This window comes from Acinonyx jubatus, chromosome D4 (genome assembly GCF_027475565.1).
Source record: "Acinonyx jubatus isolate Ajub_Pintada_27869175 chromosome D4, VMU_Ajub_asm_v1.0, whole genome shotgun sequence".
NCBI classification, from domain to species: Eukaryota; Metazoa; Chordata; class Mammalia; order Carnivora; family Felidae; genus Acinonyx; species Acinonyx jubatus.
This window is the reverse complement of record NC_069391.1, coordinates 75,582,005-75,600,027: the sequence shown is the minus strand read 5'-3', so window position 1 is coordinate 75,600,027 and position 18,023 is coordinate 75,582,005. Positions and strand designations below refer to the sequence as shown.

General features: G+C 42.7%; 1 protein-coding gene across 11 annotated transcripts in view; it reads left to right on the top strand.

The window, feature by feature from the left end:
* PCSK5 (proprotein convertase subtilisin/kexin type 5) overlaps positions 1-18,023 on the top strand; it is a 452,241-nt gene that overhangs the window by 89,968 nt on the left and 344,250 nt on the right. Inside the window, exon 2 of one of the 11 annotated variants that reach the window (XM_053205260.1) lies at positions 12,075-12,136. The exons of the other annotated variants lie outside the window; for them this stretch is intronic. Coding sequence (XP_053061235.1) covers positions 12,086-12,136 — 51 coding nt within the window. The 5' untranslated portion in view covers positions 12,075-12,085. The remainder of the gene's footprint in view (positions 1-12,074; positions 12,137-18,023) is intronic. 11 annotated transcript variants of the gene reach the window in all.

The following is an 18,023-nucleotide window of genomic DNA, read 5'->3' as shown; positions in this document are numbered from 1 at the left end:
TCCCTTAACTTCCTTTATTTTTTGTGGTCCTGTCCCCGCTTCTCTGCAAACCCGTAGCATTTTACGGACCCGTCTCATACTTTCCTGCCTCTGTGCCTTTCATTCTTTCCACCCGGCTATTCTTCCTGCCTTTCACCATGGACTTAGGTGGGGACTCACCCCTTCTTCAGGGCCCATGCCTGAGGCGACTGCTCCAAGTGTCCCTTGTCCTCATCTGTTCCCTCTTCCCTTCCTCTGCTCTCCTGGGCCCTCCGTCTCTGTGGCGCGTTGGCACCTTTCCCTTGGTACTTTGTTTCGATGCTGTCGATACTTTAATCGTACTCTTGTTACACTGGGGCAGGAGCGAAGTCACTTCTACCCCCCGGAAGATCTGACTTAGCGCCTCGCGATGCCAGGAACTTGTGCTTATTTTGAGGTGGGTGAAAGCCGCTGGCTTTTCTCCCAATTTCGTTTTTCTTAGTCTCACCCAGAAGTACAAGGTTGTGGAAATATTTCGGAACCCCAGAGAGAACTTTACATAGAAAACTCTTTCAGGCCAAAAAAGAAAAAAAAAAAGGGGGGGAGCCATAAAGCTACGTTCAAAGGGAGGCGGGACTCTAAACAGCATTCGAGTAGAAATCACCTGAAGGGACAGTAGGACCCTTGACAGCTTGTTAGCTCCAAGACCAAGGAAGAGTGAGCCACCTGGGAAGGCACTGGAAAGAGTGTTGGCAGGACCTGGAGAGCTCTGTCTGTTGCTGACAAAATGATAAGAGTGTAATGGGATTAAGAGAGGGGATGGGAGAGAAATCCCTCTCCACCGCTGTTCATGAGGCCGGGCAGAGGAGACCCTCGTCGCCTTACATTTCTTCATGCAAGAAAGAGCTGGTGTGCTGTTGGCACCGGTCCCAGCGAGCGGGGGACGTGTTGGGCAGCTTTCCCTGACCTTCTTACCGCTTCGGCAGGCTGGCCTGGGCTCTGGAGGAACCATGGCCAAGGCATTAGCACCTCGGCCAGCCTGGGGACTCCGAAGGTTTCAGTACCCGTAGAGCGAGATCTCCTCTCCCCCAAGAACCATTGCTATTTCTTTGGAAATTCCCTTTGCATGTCAGGAAAGGTTGAGGGAAGAACTTTTGTTCGGGCATTTCAACGTCGGCTGTGTTTCAATACCTGTTTGATAATTCACATAGGTGACATGTTTATGGAGCACTTACCGTGTGCCAGGCGATGTGCTAAATACTTTGAGTATGTTTCTAATGTAGTGTGAGCGAAAGTGCGTGTGTGGATATTGGCCCTGTTTTAAGAGCAAGGAACCTGTGGCTCCTGAAATGTAGACGACTTGTCTAAAAGCACCCAGCCTGGGGCGTCTGGGTGGCTCAGGTCATGATCTTGTGGTTCGTGGGTTTGAGCCCCACGTCTGGCTCTGTGCTGACAGCTCGGAGCCTGGAACCTGCTTCGGATTCTGTGTGCCCCGCTCTCTCTGCCCCTCCCCAGCTCGTACTCCATCTCTCTTTCTCTCTCAAAAATAAACAAACGTTAAAATCACCCAGCCCGAACGTGGTAGAGCAGTGCTGACAAACCAGGCAGGTTGATGGGAGTCCATAGGACTGACCCGGCATCCTGTCCCCACCCTTCTCCTACTTAGAAGCACTATCCTAAGAAAGATGCTACTCCAGCCCTCCAGGAACTTCGAATCTATCCACAGAGAAGCGGCTAAAATTCAAGGCAGAGTAGTGGGTGCCATGGAGGATGAACAAAGTATCTTGGAACAACTAAAGAGTTTCGAAGCTTCCTATTAAATGGTTGCTTTTCCCTTAACAAAAGGGATGGGAAAGAGGTTATGTACCTTAAGTTGATCTGTCAGGAGTAACGGGACGGGATGAGAGCTAGAACTTCAAATCTGCCAACCTCGATGGCAGATCCCCATTGCTTCACTTACTGTGCCCATGAGTTACCTCGAACTCTCCTCAACTATAACGTGAAAGTATCTGGTTCTTATGTATGAGTTAGCTATTGCTGTGTAACAAATCACAGAACTTAATTTTGCAAACAGCTCACGGGCCCTGTTGAGACAGGGCCCAGCAGTGACGGCTTCTCTTTCTGTGGCGTCTGGGACTTCGGTTGGATGACTCAGAGGCTTGGCTGCAGCTGGAGGATTCGCTTGCAAGTGGCCTCGTTATTGGCCTCATCCTGTGGTGAGGACTGCTTGAGTGTCCACTTGGGATGGCACTGGCTTCCCCCGGGGCAAATAATCCAGGAAGTCATGTTAGAAGTAGTGATGTCTTTTATTATCTAACCTCAGAAGTCACAGACCATTTCTTCTGGAATTTTCTATCGGCCCCACATGCCAGCTCCGATTTCGTGTGTGAGGGAACTGTATGATGTGGGTGTACATACTAGGAGGTGAGGATCATTTGGGAAGCCGGTGGCCACAATTGAATGAAGTACTACATGAGAAGCCCTTAGCGTAGTGCCTTTTCTGACACTAGAAAACCCTCAGTAAATCTTTACTGTTATTATTCTCTGACCTTTTAATTGCAATTAAAAGGAAATACATGCTATTTCCTCTTGTCTGTTGTTTAAACTGCTGCTAGTCAAGGAAGAGGGGGAATCACTTGTCCAGCACGTGCTTTTCAGAGCCTTCTGGTGACACATCGGTGACCCGGCTGCGCAAGGTGCTGATTTTCTTCTTCCTCTCTCTGGACCCTGGGCCCTGCTGGAGTGTTTCTGAGGGCTGCTTGGCGAGCCTCCATAGGGTCCTGCCTTTAGCTCGTTAGCCTGGGCCCCGGCCTGTCATTCTATATTTATCACAGGAGAGTGGAGATTAAAGAATGGCATGAAGTGTGCCTGGGTGTCTCTTTTAATTAATTTAAAAGCTTTGCCCCTGTGGCTCCTCCCCCTGGAAACTGGTGTGTGAAACCATTATGTCTGGGCTGGAAGCTTGGGCAATATATCCGGGGAAATCTCCAACTGCATCTACAGAGACGATGGCTGTATAATTACTCCTCTGTCCTGAAATACTGTGCTCAGGCTTCCAGGAGTTGGGAGAGTGCAATCCTAAAAATAGCACTCACTTCTTGTTACATGGACAGACTTCTGCACCTGCTCTTTGTCTGGACAAGATGGCAAGCACCGAGGATTGGGGGAACCGTGATTTGTGCTTCCTGAGATCAGTAAAGCAGGAGGGGAATATCTAAGCGCCAGTGAAAGTTTGCTGGACAAGGGGTTCCTTCCAGAAGTTTCTCTGGGATTATGTACATAATCCCTCTCTCTCTGTCCCTCCCCCTCTCATGCTCTGTCTGTGTGCGTCTCTCTCTCAAAAAAAAAACAAAACTAAAAACACACCCAAGCTTGCCCCCCCCCCCGCCGCCGCCGTCAGAGATTCTTTATGTTTTGGGGCGTGTGGCTTGAGTGGGGAGTATTTTATCAACGCTCGCTGGGTGATTCTACTAAGCAGTCGGGACTGAGAAGCACGGCAGAGAGGTAGGAATCCTGTGTCACTCATTGCCTGAGGTCTGATAAGTAATAAATGCTCCACAAGTGCTAATCAAACAAACACTTGAGTAATATGGAACAAAAGCAGTTCTTTGGTGATCTACATAGTAGAGAAAATAATTGCTCACCTTTGAGTGCTCAGGATATGTCAAGCATGCTGGCAGACTTTCACATGTGCTATCTTACTGCCAGGTTTCTAATGAGTTGGGACCTATTATTATCTTCATTTTACAGATGAGGAACCCAAAGAATAGACACATGAAGTAACTTCTCCACAGTCTCACTGTTTATCAGGGGCAAGCCCTGGTGTTTAAAGCCAGTTGCTCTGAGCCCTGAGGCCGGCCTTCCAACCTTGACATCCATGGTTCTCAAACTGGTGGGCATCAGAATCATCTGGAGGGCTTGCGGTCTACCCCTCTCACACACACCCCCAGCCTAGATCTGGGAATACTGCATTTATTTCTAACAGGTTCCCAATCTATGCGGACGTTAGGGTCCCGGGACCCGCCTAAGACCACTTTGTCCTACCCTACCTCAGACACGAGGTTTATATGACTATAGCCAGCTTCCATATTCCCACTATCAGCTGGGGTAAGAAGGGGTTTTTACACTTAAGGGACATTTTAAAGCACGCTTGGTCAATTTAACTTGTTTTTCTAGATCTTCTACCTTTCTGTTACAACATTTTCTCTTTGGGAAGCTGGCAGCTTTAATACAAGAAGATTTTTTTACTTTACTTGCATTGATTGGAAATATGCTTGGCTTCTATATTCTTTCAAGATGCTCCGCAGACAAAGGTTATCTGACAGGAAAGGTCACCAAGATTTGGCCAAATCTGTGGGAATTCGGTACGATAGAAAGGGTTTTAATGTACCCGGCTGGTATAATGGATCATTATGACCCTACTAAAGAAAATTCAGCTTGACTCTAGAGACACCAAGGCTAAGTAAGGTGCCTCTCAAGGGCCTGGAAATGCCAATCGAACAAATTCAGGGGGTTTAGATATTTTTTAAGTTATGGTAAAATATTTCAGGTATAGAGAAACTTCTAAGGATACCACAAATACCTGTCCACCCACCCCCCGACTGAGGAATAGAACATGATACTGTTGAACCCCCCCCGCCGTGAGCTCTGTCCTAATAGCATCCCTCCCTCCCCTACAGAGTTAGCACAGATGCTGAATTTGAAATGCAGGGGGGAGATGCCCTTTATTGGCAGATTCTTGTTTGTGGGAGGGATCTTCAGTTTGCAGCAGCTTAATGTTTTTTGAAATCCTAAAATACACATCCATGGATGGAATGCAGCACTTGGGCTACTGATGAACAATCCCAGGAAAACCACCTGGAAATGAAACTTGGGTGAAAAACTAAGTTTGATAGAAAAGGTTTTATTCCTTTAGCCATGTAAATATTTTATTATGTAGAGGCATTGATGTAGCGTGGTACGATATCTCTTGTCTGACTGTTAAGAAATAATATATTTGGGGGAAAAAAAAAACTAGTAATGATTTTGGACAAGCCCGTAGTTAATAACTTAATTTTGTCCCCCCTCTTGCCTTGTAGAAGGCAAGCTCAACTGAAAAGAAAAAAGTAAAGAAGGGCTTGTGAAATCTTGCTGTTTGACTCTCAGACTCTGGCAGTTAGTATGACTGATATTCCGAATTTGTCGTCTTAGTACAGTGGAATTCTCTGTGATGAATAGAGGGTGGCCTATTTAATATGCATCTTTCAAGCCAGGCTCTAATAAATGGGCTCCGTTTTTTGATGTACCACCTCGAGATTTCATGAAAGCTCTCTGGGTGGTTTTTCTGAGGGGAAAAAGTTATATTTGTCAATCAGCAGAGTGAAAATTAGCTGAGTTCGACTATGCATGTGGGGCATATCTGTATATAATGTAAAATGCAACATGGTGCAAATCTGCAACCATGTGGCACATCTTGAAGCAAACAGGTGGTCTTCTGAGAAAGGGCAGACTCCAGCCAAGCTGCAAAAGATTGTACTGGGAGGACCTAGTGGGGGCTTAGGCATGAGTTTGGTGTTCTAGTATTTATTTCTAAGCAGCTCCATGTCCTGTAGAAAGGTATTTTAGATCAACCTTAGCCCATGTGAAAAAAAAAAAAAATGAGACGTCTGGACTCGGTGTATTTTCTTAAGTTCACTCCTGCTTACCGCCCTCTGGTTCCACATGGCCGATTCAACTGGATACTGGGTCAGGGGAGAGCATGCACTACCAATGGGCCCGTGTCTTCCTTTCCAGCTCAGCCCTATCCCGCGAGCTCCCCGCTGTTGACGGACCCCGCTTTTGTTTCCTTACCGCTTCAGATTCGCCGTGTCCCCTGTGTTGGGGTTCCCCAAGACCACCCCAGCTTCGGTGATTCACAAGGAAGACTCACATGATTCCTCATACAGTCACACTCATGGCTATAATTGATTGCAGTGAAAGGATACAACACAGAATCAGCAAAAAGAAAAGCCACATGGCACAAAGTCCAGAGGAAACGAAGCTTAAGCATCCAAGAGACTGATTTCAGTGGAGTCATACGGAAAGCACTTAATTCCTCCGGCAATGAATTGTGACAACATGTGCGAGATGTTGCCTACCAAGGATACTCATTAGGGACTCCGTGCTCAGGGTTTTTATTAGGGGTGGTTGTATAGATACCCAGTGTCTACCGCATACCCAAATTCCCTACTCTTGGAAGGTATTTAGCATAGACCATATCGTTTGCGTAAATACTTAGGCACCGTGCAACATTTTGATGAAGGAATGGTGAGAACTTTCCCCAAGTCTCAAGTTTGCAGCTCCCAGCCAAGGTATTTAGGGGGGCTGAACGCAAATGTGGCTGGGTTGGAATAATAGCTCCAGCTTCATTAAAACTTTGTGTTCACTGAACAAATAAATTAACACTGAAGAAAAATATTCATTAGTGTTCCCCCCGAAGAAAGCAAACCAAATCCCAAGTATGGTCCATATTTGTTTTGCAGACTAGAAAAATCCAGCTGAATCAGAGTTCGTGTTAGGCAGGTATTCATTCATTCATTCATTCATTCATTCATTCATTCATACTTACTTAGAGAATTGCTTTTTTTTCCCCAGCACTTACAGTGTTCTGGATACCAAGGATGAAATAGTAAGTTGACCACAGTGCCTTCTTTAATGAAGAGTAAGCAAGCAGTTTATGGGTAGAAGGTTGAGTTATTTTGCTTAGAAGAGGCTAGTAATTGATGATCTACCTGAAAAAAAAAATCACTTCAGATATTATTTATTCCCGCCAGGTGCAAACCATTACAATCTTTATGAATTTCCTTGAGCAAGATAGAACTTCTTCCATTCTGGTAGTTGATCTTTTCAGCTTCACTTTCACAGAGTCAAAATATGTGGGTAGCCTGGTCCTTTGGGCCCTACCCTAACGTGGTGAAGGGTCTGTTAACAGCAACAGAGTTGTGTTTGTCAAGATTTTAGTCAAACCTTTTCTTTAATTAGTAGCTCATTTTCTCTTAGAAAGCACATAGCATGGACCCCTAAGCTCCCTCAATCTGTAGTTGTCTTCTTAGTGTGTTGAAGATAAGTTCTTTTGTCAAACGGTTCCTCTGAATCCTCCTTCTCATGACTTTTCACGCTGAGTTAGGGCTAGTTCCGGTGATTAAAGCACACACTTCTGGCCTGTTTTACCATCTCTCTGCCAATAAGTAGGATTTCCTTTGTACGTACTCCATAAATGTTGATAGAAAATGAGGAGAGGGGGTCAGTCGCTGAGGCTTCATCTGAAATTTTCCAAATTCATAGAACTGAATTGGCTCATTCTAAAAGATGATGATGCCTTCAAATGTCCCGTGTTGAGAATTCAAATGCTACAGTTATCTGAGGCATCTGGAATGCCATTTTTCCTTAATTTTGGTTAGCAGTGAACTTGGCTGGAAGTCAGTAGAGTCAAAGGAATAATTTTTAGCATTGCAGTGATGGGGAGAATCAAAACACCCAAGCTGCCTGGGGAAGAGAAAGTAATAACCGTCTTCAAATAGAATGCACATGCACATCAATGTGATTTTTCCAGTTTCTCAAGTGTAAGAAAATCCTTGCTAGACTGGCAAGGCCTAGGGATGGGATTCTAGGCTAGCAGTGGCTAATCCAATATGCAAATGGTACATGCTGAGAGGCTTTCTGCACAACAGAGGAAGCCAAAGTATAGTGAGAGAAGTAGAATGAAACTAGAAATTCCAGAAAGAGGATTTGATTATGTAATTGAGTAGGTCAGAATCAAACTTGGGTTATACTGTAGAGGTGCTCTTCATGATGGGAGAGGATGTGGACAAAGTGAAGAATTCATTCACTTGATTATTCTTTCTTTGATTAAGAGGAGAAGAACCCAATAAAAAATTCCTTCCTTTATGCTAAGGGGAGAAAAAACATCAGTGTGGATGGTGTCTATTCAGATATTTAGTACAAGATTTACGGAATAGTCTTAAACACTACTTGGAAGAAATAAAGCTTTTTTTTTTTGTCTGTCTTTTCTCTCTTAGTTTCTTGTTGAGTCGAATCTTGACCCTTGTAAAAAGTCTACTGGGCTGGAAGTTCTGATCCCAACAGACTAAATTAGCATGTCTGAAGTAAAGAAAATGATGCCCAGGTAGCATAGGACTGTGTTCTTTTAATGATCTCTTTGCATGGTTTCCTGAAACCCAGTTAAATTAGTGTTTTAAAGCTCGATGTTTGGGTTTGTTACCTAGTGATAGAGAAACCATTTTTATTTTTCAGTGAACGAGAAGAAATTCACCGGGACTCTCAGCAGTAGTCAGTTAAGCATAGCAGGGCTACATAAATTTGTTTTTAGATCATTCCTGCTCTGCTTAAATGTTTTATACGCCTGTTCTCATTTTTCTTCCACGCCTGTGCTCTGGATCCCGGGCCCTCTGCTTCACATCCATGCACACGACACACACAAGCACACAGAAACCAACGCTGTGCACGTTTTTGCAATTAGTACCCTGAATCAGGTGGTCTTTAAGGTACGGAAAAAAGAGTTACAAGACCACCACATTGGAATGGGTCTGAAAAATAACTTAATGCAAGCCCTCAGCTCATGTTCAGTACCCACTTTGTATATTTTTACTAACCAGAAGTATACTCTCCTCAGATAGCCCTGTCTTGCCATAATGAACAATTTAGTTCAAAAACACTTCCTCGTACTTGATCAGAAACTTATGTCCCTGTCACTTTACACAGTCCTAAATTCCGGGTCTGAACTCCAGGTGGAGGATCACATCTGATCCCTATTTCTCCGGCTTTCACTGCAAGCATTACACAAAGTTTTTTGGAAATTGAAAGCAAAAGCCGAGAAAATAATATAATGAACACCATGTCTCATCTCCAACTTCCATAATGATCAACTCAAGGCCAATCTCCATTCATTTATTGCCCCCTCTACTTGATTATCTTAAAGCAGTACACCCACTTCATTCCATCCCTAAATATTACAGTATGTATCTCTGAAAGATAAGGGCCATTTTTTTCCACAGTAAAATCATAATACCATTATCACTTGTAAAAAATTAATGATAATTTCTTTATAGTATCAACTCCCCTGTCTGTTTTCAGATTTTCCCTATTGTCTCCTAATATTTCTATTTTGTAATGTGTTAGTTGGTCTCCTAATATTGTTTCTTTGTAATTCGTTAATTAAGGTCCAAACAGAGTTCATACGCTGTGATCGTTTGGTACTTCTCATAAATTGCTTTTATTCTATCTCTAGCTTACCTCTTTTTTTTTTTTTTTTTTTTGGTTGTTTTTCCTTTTTTGAAGCATCTAGGGCATTTAGAGCTTTGTGTGGTCAAGATTTTGCTGACTCCATTTTTATGGGGTCTATTATCATGTTCTATTTCTAATATTGTCACTAAATTGATAGGTAGTAGGAGGGGAAGGCTCGATCCAAGTTCACATTTGCTTTTGAGAGGCTGAGGATGAGCCCAATCACCACGTCGTTGGCGTGCACTTCCGTCAGGAGGCACGGCTTATCTGCTTTGGGATACTCGCAGCTACCCTCACGCAGGCCCTTTAGTTATTCGTTAGGGTTTGCAAAATAGTCATGGTCTCTTCCTGTGACTCCTTCTTCATTCATTGGCTGGAATACTTTAATCAAGAGGGACTTCTCATCGGTTACTTGGTAGGTACCACGAGGTACAGTGCCACAGTTCTTCCGTTGCCTCGGAGGTTCTTTTCCTAGCATTCATAAAAAGCTACCAGGGAGGTGTTTTGTTTCGTTTTCAAGTTTTATTACAAAATAATGGGTTTACGTATAGTTGATGTGCTTTATTCCATTGACGTTATTGCTTTAAGGTACCCCGTCTTTGGTCAGTGAGAGCGCATTCCTGTTGGCTGCTAGGTCCTTTTGACATGTCCCTGATATTCTTTTGTGTGTGTGTGTGTGGTACGACAAGCTGTTGTATACACCTCTTGGGTATTTCTTGTTCCAGAAATGGAATCAAGCCATTTCTCCAAAGACCCCTTGTTCCTCCTTTTTTAAAAAATTGATGTTTAGAGACCCCCCCCACCCCCCCATAATATGAGTGCAGAGATCCTCACTATTACTGGATTAGTCTTTAGGGCTTTTTAGTTAACAGCGTTGGAAATGTGCATTTTTATGTGTGAAATCTACCACTGGTTTATACAGATATGTCCAATTTGAAAGGAGTTCTACAGTTTATCCCCATCAGTCTTACATCTGTGTCTTTTCTCAGGCTGAGAATTCTGTTCTCAGGGATGCTGACCAAATTCCCCACTGTTACATCTATTATTCCATCATAATTGGGTTTTTTTTATTAACGTGTTGCAGTTTATTTCATATTCTGCACTGTCATTGGAAGAATCGAAAAATATTACAAAGACCTGCGTTACTTTAGCTTGTACGGGCAATAGATGGAGAGGGGCCAAATTATCTGTTCCAGCAACCTGATGTCTGGGAATTCATCTTCTATTTGGAAGGGATGAAGTTAACTTCCCTAGGTCTATGCACAGTAGCCTATAATTATTTCCTCTAATGTGCCTTCTTTAGAAAAGAGTGTATTAAACTTGCCATTCTTTATTAGTTTGAAAGATGAGGTAAAACAGGACTTAGAAACATTTCTAATTGTAGAAGTTTGTCCAAGGAAATAAAAGATTAAAGAGATCTGTAATGATCAAACCCGATTCAATCTGGACAAGTAAAAGGGAATGCGCAATGAACAAATCATTTAAACTGGTTGTACACACTAATGAGCAGTGAATGAATTCTATCCTCCCAGGACTTGAGAACGAGGAGTTACCCCAGACTGTTCAATAAAAGCATTAATTCAATATGTAACAGAAGGGAAAAATGAAGGAAAGCAGCAAGGAAAATAATTCCCACAGAAAAAAGCAAATTGGTAATGATTTTATTCCTTCAGCATTTATTGAGTCCCTCCTCTGTATCAGACATGATTCAACCTGCTGGGGATACAAATATGAAAACGTTGTGTGCTCTGCTAGGTCACAGCAGGTTGGGAAGTCACTAACTTTCTATACCACCAGTATAATACAGGCATGCTCACAAGTACCGTGGACCCCTGCAAGTATAGTTAAGCTTTTTAGTGTCGAGTTAGAATCTTTTATTTGATTGCCTCGACCTCCGATTTCTAATGTGGAAATGAAGTGCCTGAAATTAAGTGATGGTACGTGGTAGGATTTCTTTTTCAGGCGAATGAAGGACTTCCACGGTCATTAACAAAAGTTATTTCTGAGGGAGCACTGCTTCTAAGGATTGCTGATAGATAGCTCCAAAGTCAAGTGGTTTGGGACACACTGGTTTGAACACACCTAAAATGTTTCTTTACCGCAGGACTTCTCAGAGCCTTTTGTATTCTAATCTGCTTTGTAATTGATAGCAGAGGGATGAAAATGTAAATGAAGAGTTGTTTCTCTAATTTATTTATCCAAGAAAAAAAATATATATATACATATGTACGTGCATATGTGTATTTTTTATTTTTTTTAATTTTTTAACGTTTTGATTTATTTTTGAGACAGAGAGAGACAGAGCGTGAACGGGGGAGGGTCAGAGAGAGAGAGGGAGACACAGAATCTGAAACAGGCTCCAGGCTCCGAGCTGTCAGCACAGAGCCCGACATGGGGCTCAAACTCATGGACCACGAGATCATGACCTGAGCCGAAGTCGGCCGCTTAACCGACTGAGCCACCCAGGCGCCCCTGTGTGTATTTTTTAAAGTAGCCTCCGTGCCCAGCACAGAGCCCAACACGGGGCTTGAACTCATCACCCTGAGATCAAGACCTGAGCTGAGATCAAGAGAGTCGAACACTCAACTGACACCCCACCCGGGTGGCCCAAGAAAAAAATATTTTTCATGAAATGTTTCCTTTGAGATCGTTTGAGTTGTAAGTTATCGGAAACTTCAGTCCAAACCGGGGGGAAGGAAAAGTAATAGAAGAGAGAGAATTGACGGGCTCATGGACTGCAGCCTGGATCAACGCCTCTGTTGATCCAGAAAGTACAGCCGTTGTCTAGGACCCCAGTTCTGCCACCAGTCAGGGCGGCTGTGATCTCTCCAACTGTTGGCTTCTTTCTCCACCAGGCTTTCTGCTCATGGTTACAAGAGAGCTGTCAATAACGCCTCGTTCAAATCTGATGGAAACGGTAAGAGCTTTTGCTCTGATATTCTGAGAGAAGTTCTAGGGAGCACACCCCTTCTTGTCCATCTCTCCTCCCCTCTTTCCCTATTCTGTTCACGGTTTCTGACCAGTAACCTTGACTGCCTTGTCAGACATCTCTGGGGGCGAGGTGACTTAGAAGGAGGGCAGAGCCTGAGTGGCAAGAGGAACGAAAACGAGAGGCTCTGGGAAGGAGGTCTCTCCACCCCTGACGGCGATCTGGGGACACGGATGGGCACCCTTGTCATGCATGTTCCATGAGCAAGTGAAGGCGGCTGTTGATACAAAGGCTTCAGCGGACCGCTTTAGAGAAGAGACAGCTGCCTCAGCGAGGGCCCAGCGTCTGAGGGCAGTGGGTGGTCTGGGGGACACTGGCATGGCTTCCTCTTGGCTCCTGGTGCTTCCAGATGCTGACTGCCTCTCTCTGGATCATCCTGAAGTCTGTCATTATGGCAGGGGCTCTTTGCTTTGTGCCCTTGGGGGCTTAACTGTTTGATATGTTCAAAAAAAAAAAAAAGATGTGCCTGTGATAGGGTCTCTCCGGTGGTTCATTTTGATAAATTTGAGATCCCCAGATAAGTTGAAAGACTAGTAAGAACACATACATTTCATTCACTTGGATTTACCAAAAGTTAACGTTTTCCCTTTACACGTACACACACGCGTGAACACACACACACACACACACCTTTTTCCAGAATTTTGAACGTTGCAGACGCTTTAAAAATGCACCCCCTAATATTTCAGGATGCCTCTCCTAAGACTATTTTCCCAAATAACCAAAACATCATTGTCGGTTCTAGGAAAGTGATCTCATCCAGTTGACTGTCTTCAGATCTCTCCAGTGGTCACAAAAAATTTCTTTGTAGATCCATTCCTTTTGATCAGAACTCAGAATCCTATGTTGCCATTATTCTCTCCATGTCTCTATTTCCCTTAATCTAGAAGATCCCCTCTCCCTTCACTGGCTTGAGGAGTGGTCTTTCATATTGATGGTTTTGATGAGACCAGGCTACTGGTTGTAGAATAAGTCATACTTTGGATTTGTTTGATGGGATTTTGTTTTGTTTCGTTTTGTTTTTCCGGGACTGGAGGAAGGATTAAGCATTTTTGGTACAAAAACCACCCAGGTGACATTATACCCTTTTTGGTGCTTCACGTCATAAGGTTAGAAGTCCCGTTTTTGGTGGTGTTAAATTTATTTACTCGTCTGGTTGAGGTATCTGCTAGATTTCTCCACTGTAAGGGTGGATTTTGCCTTTTTAACTAATCAAATTTGAGGGCTAATATTTTGAGACTTGTGAAGATTTTATTGCTTTTCAACCTCTCCCCAAGATTTTAGCATCTATTGAGGATTCCTCCCCAAGTTGATATTAGATCAGTGGTTTCGAGATGAGGATTTTCCAATTCTGTAATCCCTTCATGACTCTTCCTTTTTACTATTCTTATGAGCTCATGGATTCTTCTTAAATGTAGTGATTCATTGATGACATGATTTCTGTTTGGTTCTTCACTTGTCCTGAGTCTGGTGAGTGGGTGGCTTTTCAAGTTGACTCCTGTGTTCTTTTGAGAAGTCCCCAGTCTGTTTTTTCAGTGCTCCCTCTTCTATAGTACAAGAAAATATTCACTTTGTATTTTCTCTACCTCAGACCCAGATATAGCCATTTCTCCAAGTTGATGATTTCTCCTGTTGAAGAATGATATATATATATTTTTTAAGTTTATTTATTTATTGAGAGAGAGAGAGCACGGGAGGGGGAGAGAAAGAAAGAGAGAATCCCAAGCAGGCTCCACACTGGCAGCTGTCAATTTAGAGCCCAACACAGGGCTCAGACTCAGGAACTGGGAGATCATGATCTGAGCCAAAACCAAGAGTCGGATGCTCAACCGACAGAGCCCCCCAGGGGCCCCAATGAGGAATGATATTAAAGTCAAGATCAAGTCAAGATCTTGGTAGTAAGAGTGTCCTTCATTCTAGGCCCCTTTTCCCTTCCCTCCCCTCCCCTCCCCTCCCCTCCCCTCCCCTCTGAAATAGCTTTTCAGAGGGAAAAGCTCAGTTGGCTCAGTTGAGGGAGAGGCCATTGCCCATTTTGAATCTTTTTTTGTAAGGTTTTTTAAAATTTATTTTTGAGAAAGAGAGAGAGAGCCCCCACAGTAGGAGGAGGGGCAGAGAGAGACAGGGAGACACAGAATCCCAAGCAGGCTCTAGGTTCTGAGCTGTCAGCACAGAGCCTGACGCAGGCTCGAACTCACGAACTGCAAGATCATGGTCCGAGCCGCAGTCGGACGCTTAACCGACTGGGCCACCCAGGCGCTCCAGTGAGGAATGATATTTTAAAGTCAAGGTTTTGGTAGTAAGAGTGTCCTTCATTCTAGGCCCTTTTTCAATCAAAGAGTCTAGAGATCGGGATCATGTATCTGGAGTTGGTTGTGTTATCACGCTTTAATCCACTAATACAGGTTCTTCCTCTTCTTAACCCATTTCGTATTTCTCTCCCCTCCCTCCCACAGTGAGAACCAGGGTTTTTATCAATATTAATAAACTTACTACTGGACGCACAAAATAGTATTGGAATGACTTTACCGACACCACTGCCAAAGACAGATTTAAGTAAAATTCAAGATTTCTTTTTGTTCTTAGAATAAATCCCCCTGTGGCAATCCAGTCAGGCTACTTGAATCAAAAGTTGCTTGAACAAATACTTTTTCCCCTCTATGATGATATCGTTAATTTGATATCTAGTTAGGTTAATTTGTTTCTGTTTGGTTCAATTTAAGAGCACCCTCCCCCGTCTCTGTATATATAATTTTATTAATTTATTTTCTTTTGTAATATGTAAAACTATGGTTCAAAGTAAAATGCTTAGGATACTATCCATGCATGTTTTTCTTCTTTCTTTTATTACTTAATATACCCTGGAAATCACTCCATAGTAGTTCATAGGGATCTTTCTTCTTCTTTTTTACAGCTGTGTTGAAGGCGAGTTACCATAGTTTATTTCACTGGACATTGATGAACACAATTAGGTCGTTTGCAGTATTTTGTTTTTACCAGTACCTCCATACTTGATAACCTGATGCATATGTTTCTCTGTGTTGTTAGAGCTTTATTTTCAGGGGAAATTCCTAGCTGTGGGATTGTTCAGTCAAAAGGCAGATGCAAATGTTAGAGTTTGTCTAACCCCCTTCGTGGGGGCTGGAATCATTTATATTCCCATCAGTGCTTTTGAAGAAGACCCGTTCCCCTCGCCTTACTGTGTTGTCGGTGGTGAATTTGGACGAGTTTGGGAGGTGAGAAATGGTGTTTCTGGATATGTTATCTGATATTAGTTTACAATGCCTATCATTTTCATTACCCTAAGCCATTATTCTTGGACATTGGGAATACTGTGTTCTAGAAGTCAGATTCTGCCTTATGAGTGAATTTTAACACATTTTCTTTGAGTGGCAACTTTTAAGCTCATGGCATTTATATACATGACCAAAAAGCCTCAACTCTGCCATACTATTTTACCATATATATATATATATATATATATATGTATATATACATATATACACACATATATATGTATGTATGTATATATATATATGTATATATATATATATATACACACACAAAATGTATGTATACCATTTGCATTGTGTTGTTTTCACTGTGTTTCCTTGTGTGCTTTGTTTTTGCTTTTTTAAAATAATTTTTTTGGGGGGTGCCTGGGTGGCTCAGTCGGTTAAGCATCCAACTTCAGCTCAGGTCATGATCTCGCAGTTCATGAGTTCGAGCCCCACATCCGGCTCTGCACTGGTGGTGTGGAGCCTACTTGGGATTCTCTCTCTCTCTCCCTCTCTCTCTCTGCACCACCGCCCCCCCCCCCACTTGCACACATACACACACTCTCTCTCTCTCAAAATAAATAAATAAACTTAGAAAATAAAAAAATAAAACATTTTGTTTGGCTTTTGGGAAAGTTTCGATTTCTATTTTAGTGATTATTACAAATAACGTTTATAGGCTCTCATTTCCTTTTTTCCTCTCTTAGGCTTTTATATTTGGTTTGTCAGCTTTAAATGATAGTCTTCAACTCTTAGAGTCCAACTGTTCATTAGTTTATTCTATCTTACCATTTCTAATTTTTTCATCTTCTATTTTAAGTCCCTTTTTCTGGCTTTGTCAGAACACATAACATATACTTACTTTCCTTCTATCCTTTTCCTACCATTGCTGTTAATATCAGATTATAATTATAGTTCATGCTCATTGTCAGTTCTTTTGCCAGTCATGTGTTGGTTGGATGAAGCATATCCCCTGCTACACTCCCTAGAAAGGGTTTATTAGTGTAAAATTCCCTGAGTTCTTAATTGTATAAAATAGTTTTTATAGCCTTGATACTTGAAGGGTATCTTGATTGATGACTTCTTTTTACCTTGCTAGTTGACACTCTTCTCTCTCTCTCTCTCTCTGTCTAGAGGCACAGAGGATTTTTTTTCTTTAGAGAATTGTTAATAATTAGATACAGTTATAAGTCTATTGGATCTTCTTTGCCTGTTTTCTTAGCTACTTGCCCTTAATCTCTACTTTGTTTTTTTGTTCTGTTATTTTTCTATTTGTATGACTTTCCTTGGTGCTCCTGATTATAGCTTCAGTTGAATTAATTCTCTGCTAGAGACCTTATAATTTAATTATTGTTTTTTTTAATTAACACATTTTTTAAAGTTTATTTATTTATTTTTGAGAGAGAGAGGGAGTGAGAGGGGAAGGGCAGAGCAAGAGGGAGAGAGAGAATCCCATGCAGGCTCCACACTGTCAGCACAGAGCCTGATGTGGGGCTCCAACTCATGAACTGTGAGATCATGACCTGAGCTGAAACCAAGAGTCAGAGGCCTAACCAACTCAGCTTCCCAGGTGCCTCTAATGATGACTTTTTTTTTTTAATTTTTTTTTCAACGTTTTATTTATTTTTGAGACAGAGAGAGACAGAGCATGAACGGGGGAGGGGCAGAGAGAGAGGGAGACACAGAATCGGAAGCAGGCTCCAGGCTCCGAGCCATCAGCCCAGAGCCCGACGCGGGGCTCGAACTCACGGACCGCGAGATCGTGACCTGAGCTGAAGTCGGCCGCCCAACCGACTGAGCCACCCAGGCGCCCCTCTAATGATGACTTTTAATATAGTTTTATCTTTGATTTATTTCCAGGGTTTTAGTCAACACTAGTTTCACATCTTTCTGGGTGTTTTCCTGTCCATATGTGTTTTAAAATTTTTAATTTGAGCTCTCTTCTCATATCTTCAGGCTCTACGTTAGTGTCTTTCGTTAGAGTTTAAGTGTCAGAGTTTTGTTCTGTTGCAGATTCTTGAGCAGGAATTTTAGAAGCTGGAGTATTTTGATTCACCTTTTATTTCGTGCTTGTAGAGACGTTGCGTGGATATTTGCCCACTGGTTTCCGTTCGTTTTGAAATGTTTTTCTTTCCTAGGCCATTAGGAGCAGTTACATGTGGACAGAGGTGGCGAGCTCAGATGAGTTGTTAAGTTCCACATTCAAGAGTGCACTGACCTCTCAGTACACTACAGTTTATTCGCTTTCATCACCGTTTTTGGAGGGAGTTGGTCTTCTGACCTTGTGACTTTTCTTTGTTTGTTTGTTTTGGCGGCTACTGTTTCTCTTTTTCCTATCTCCTTCCCCAACAAGTCTTCAAAGAGTGCCCCTTCCAAGTTGCCCCCTCTCCCCCCAGAAGATGGCTCCCAAGACTGCCATCTCTGCTCCTTTGCACGTTGAGCCCTGTGCGGGTTTCAGATCTGTTCTTAGTATTTGTCTACTGAAGATGGAGCTTTCTCTTTATGTGGTGATTATACCTGTGTTATATGGGGATTCTGTT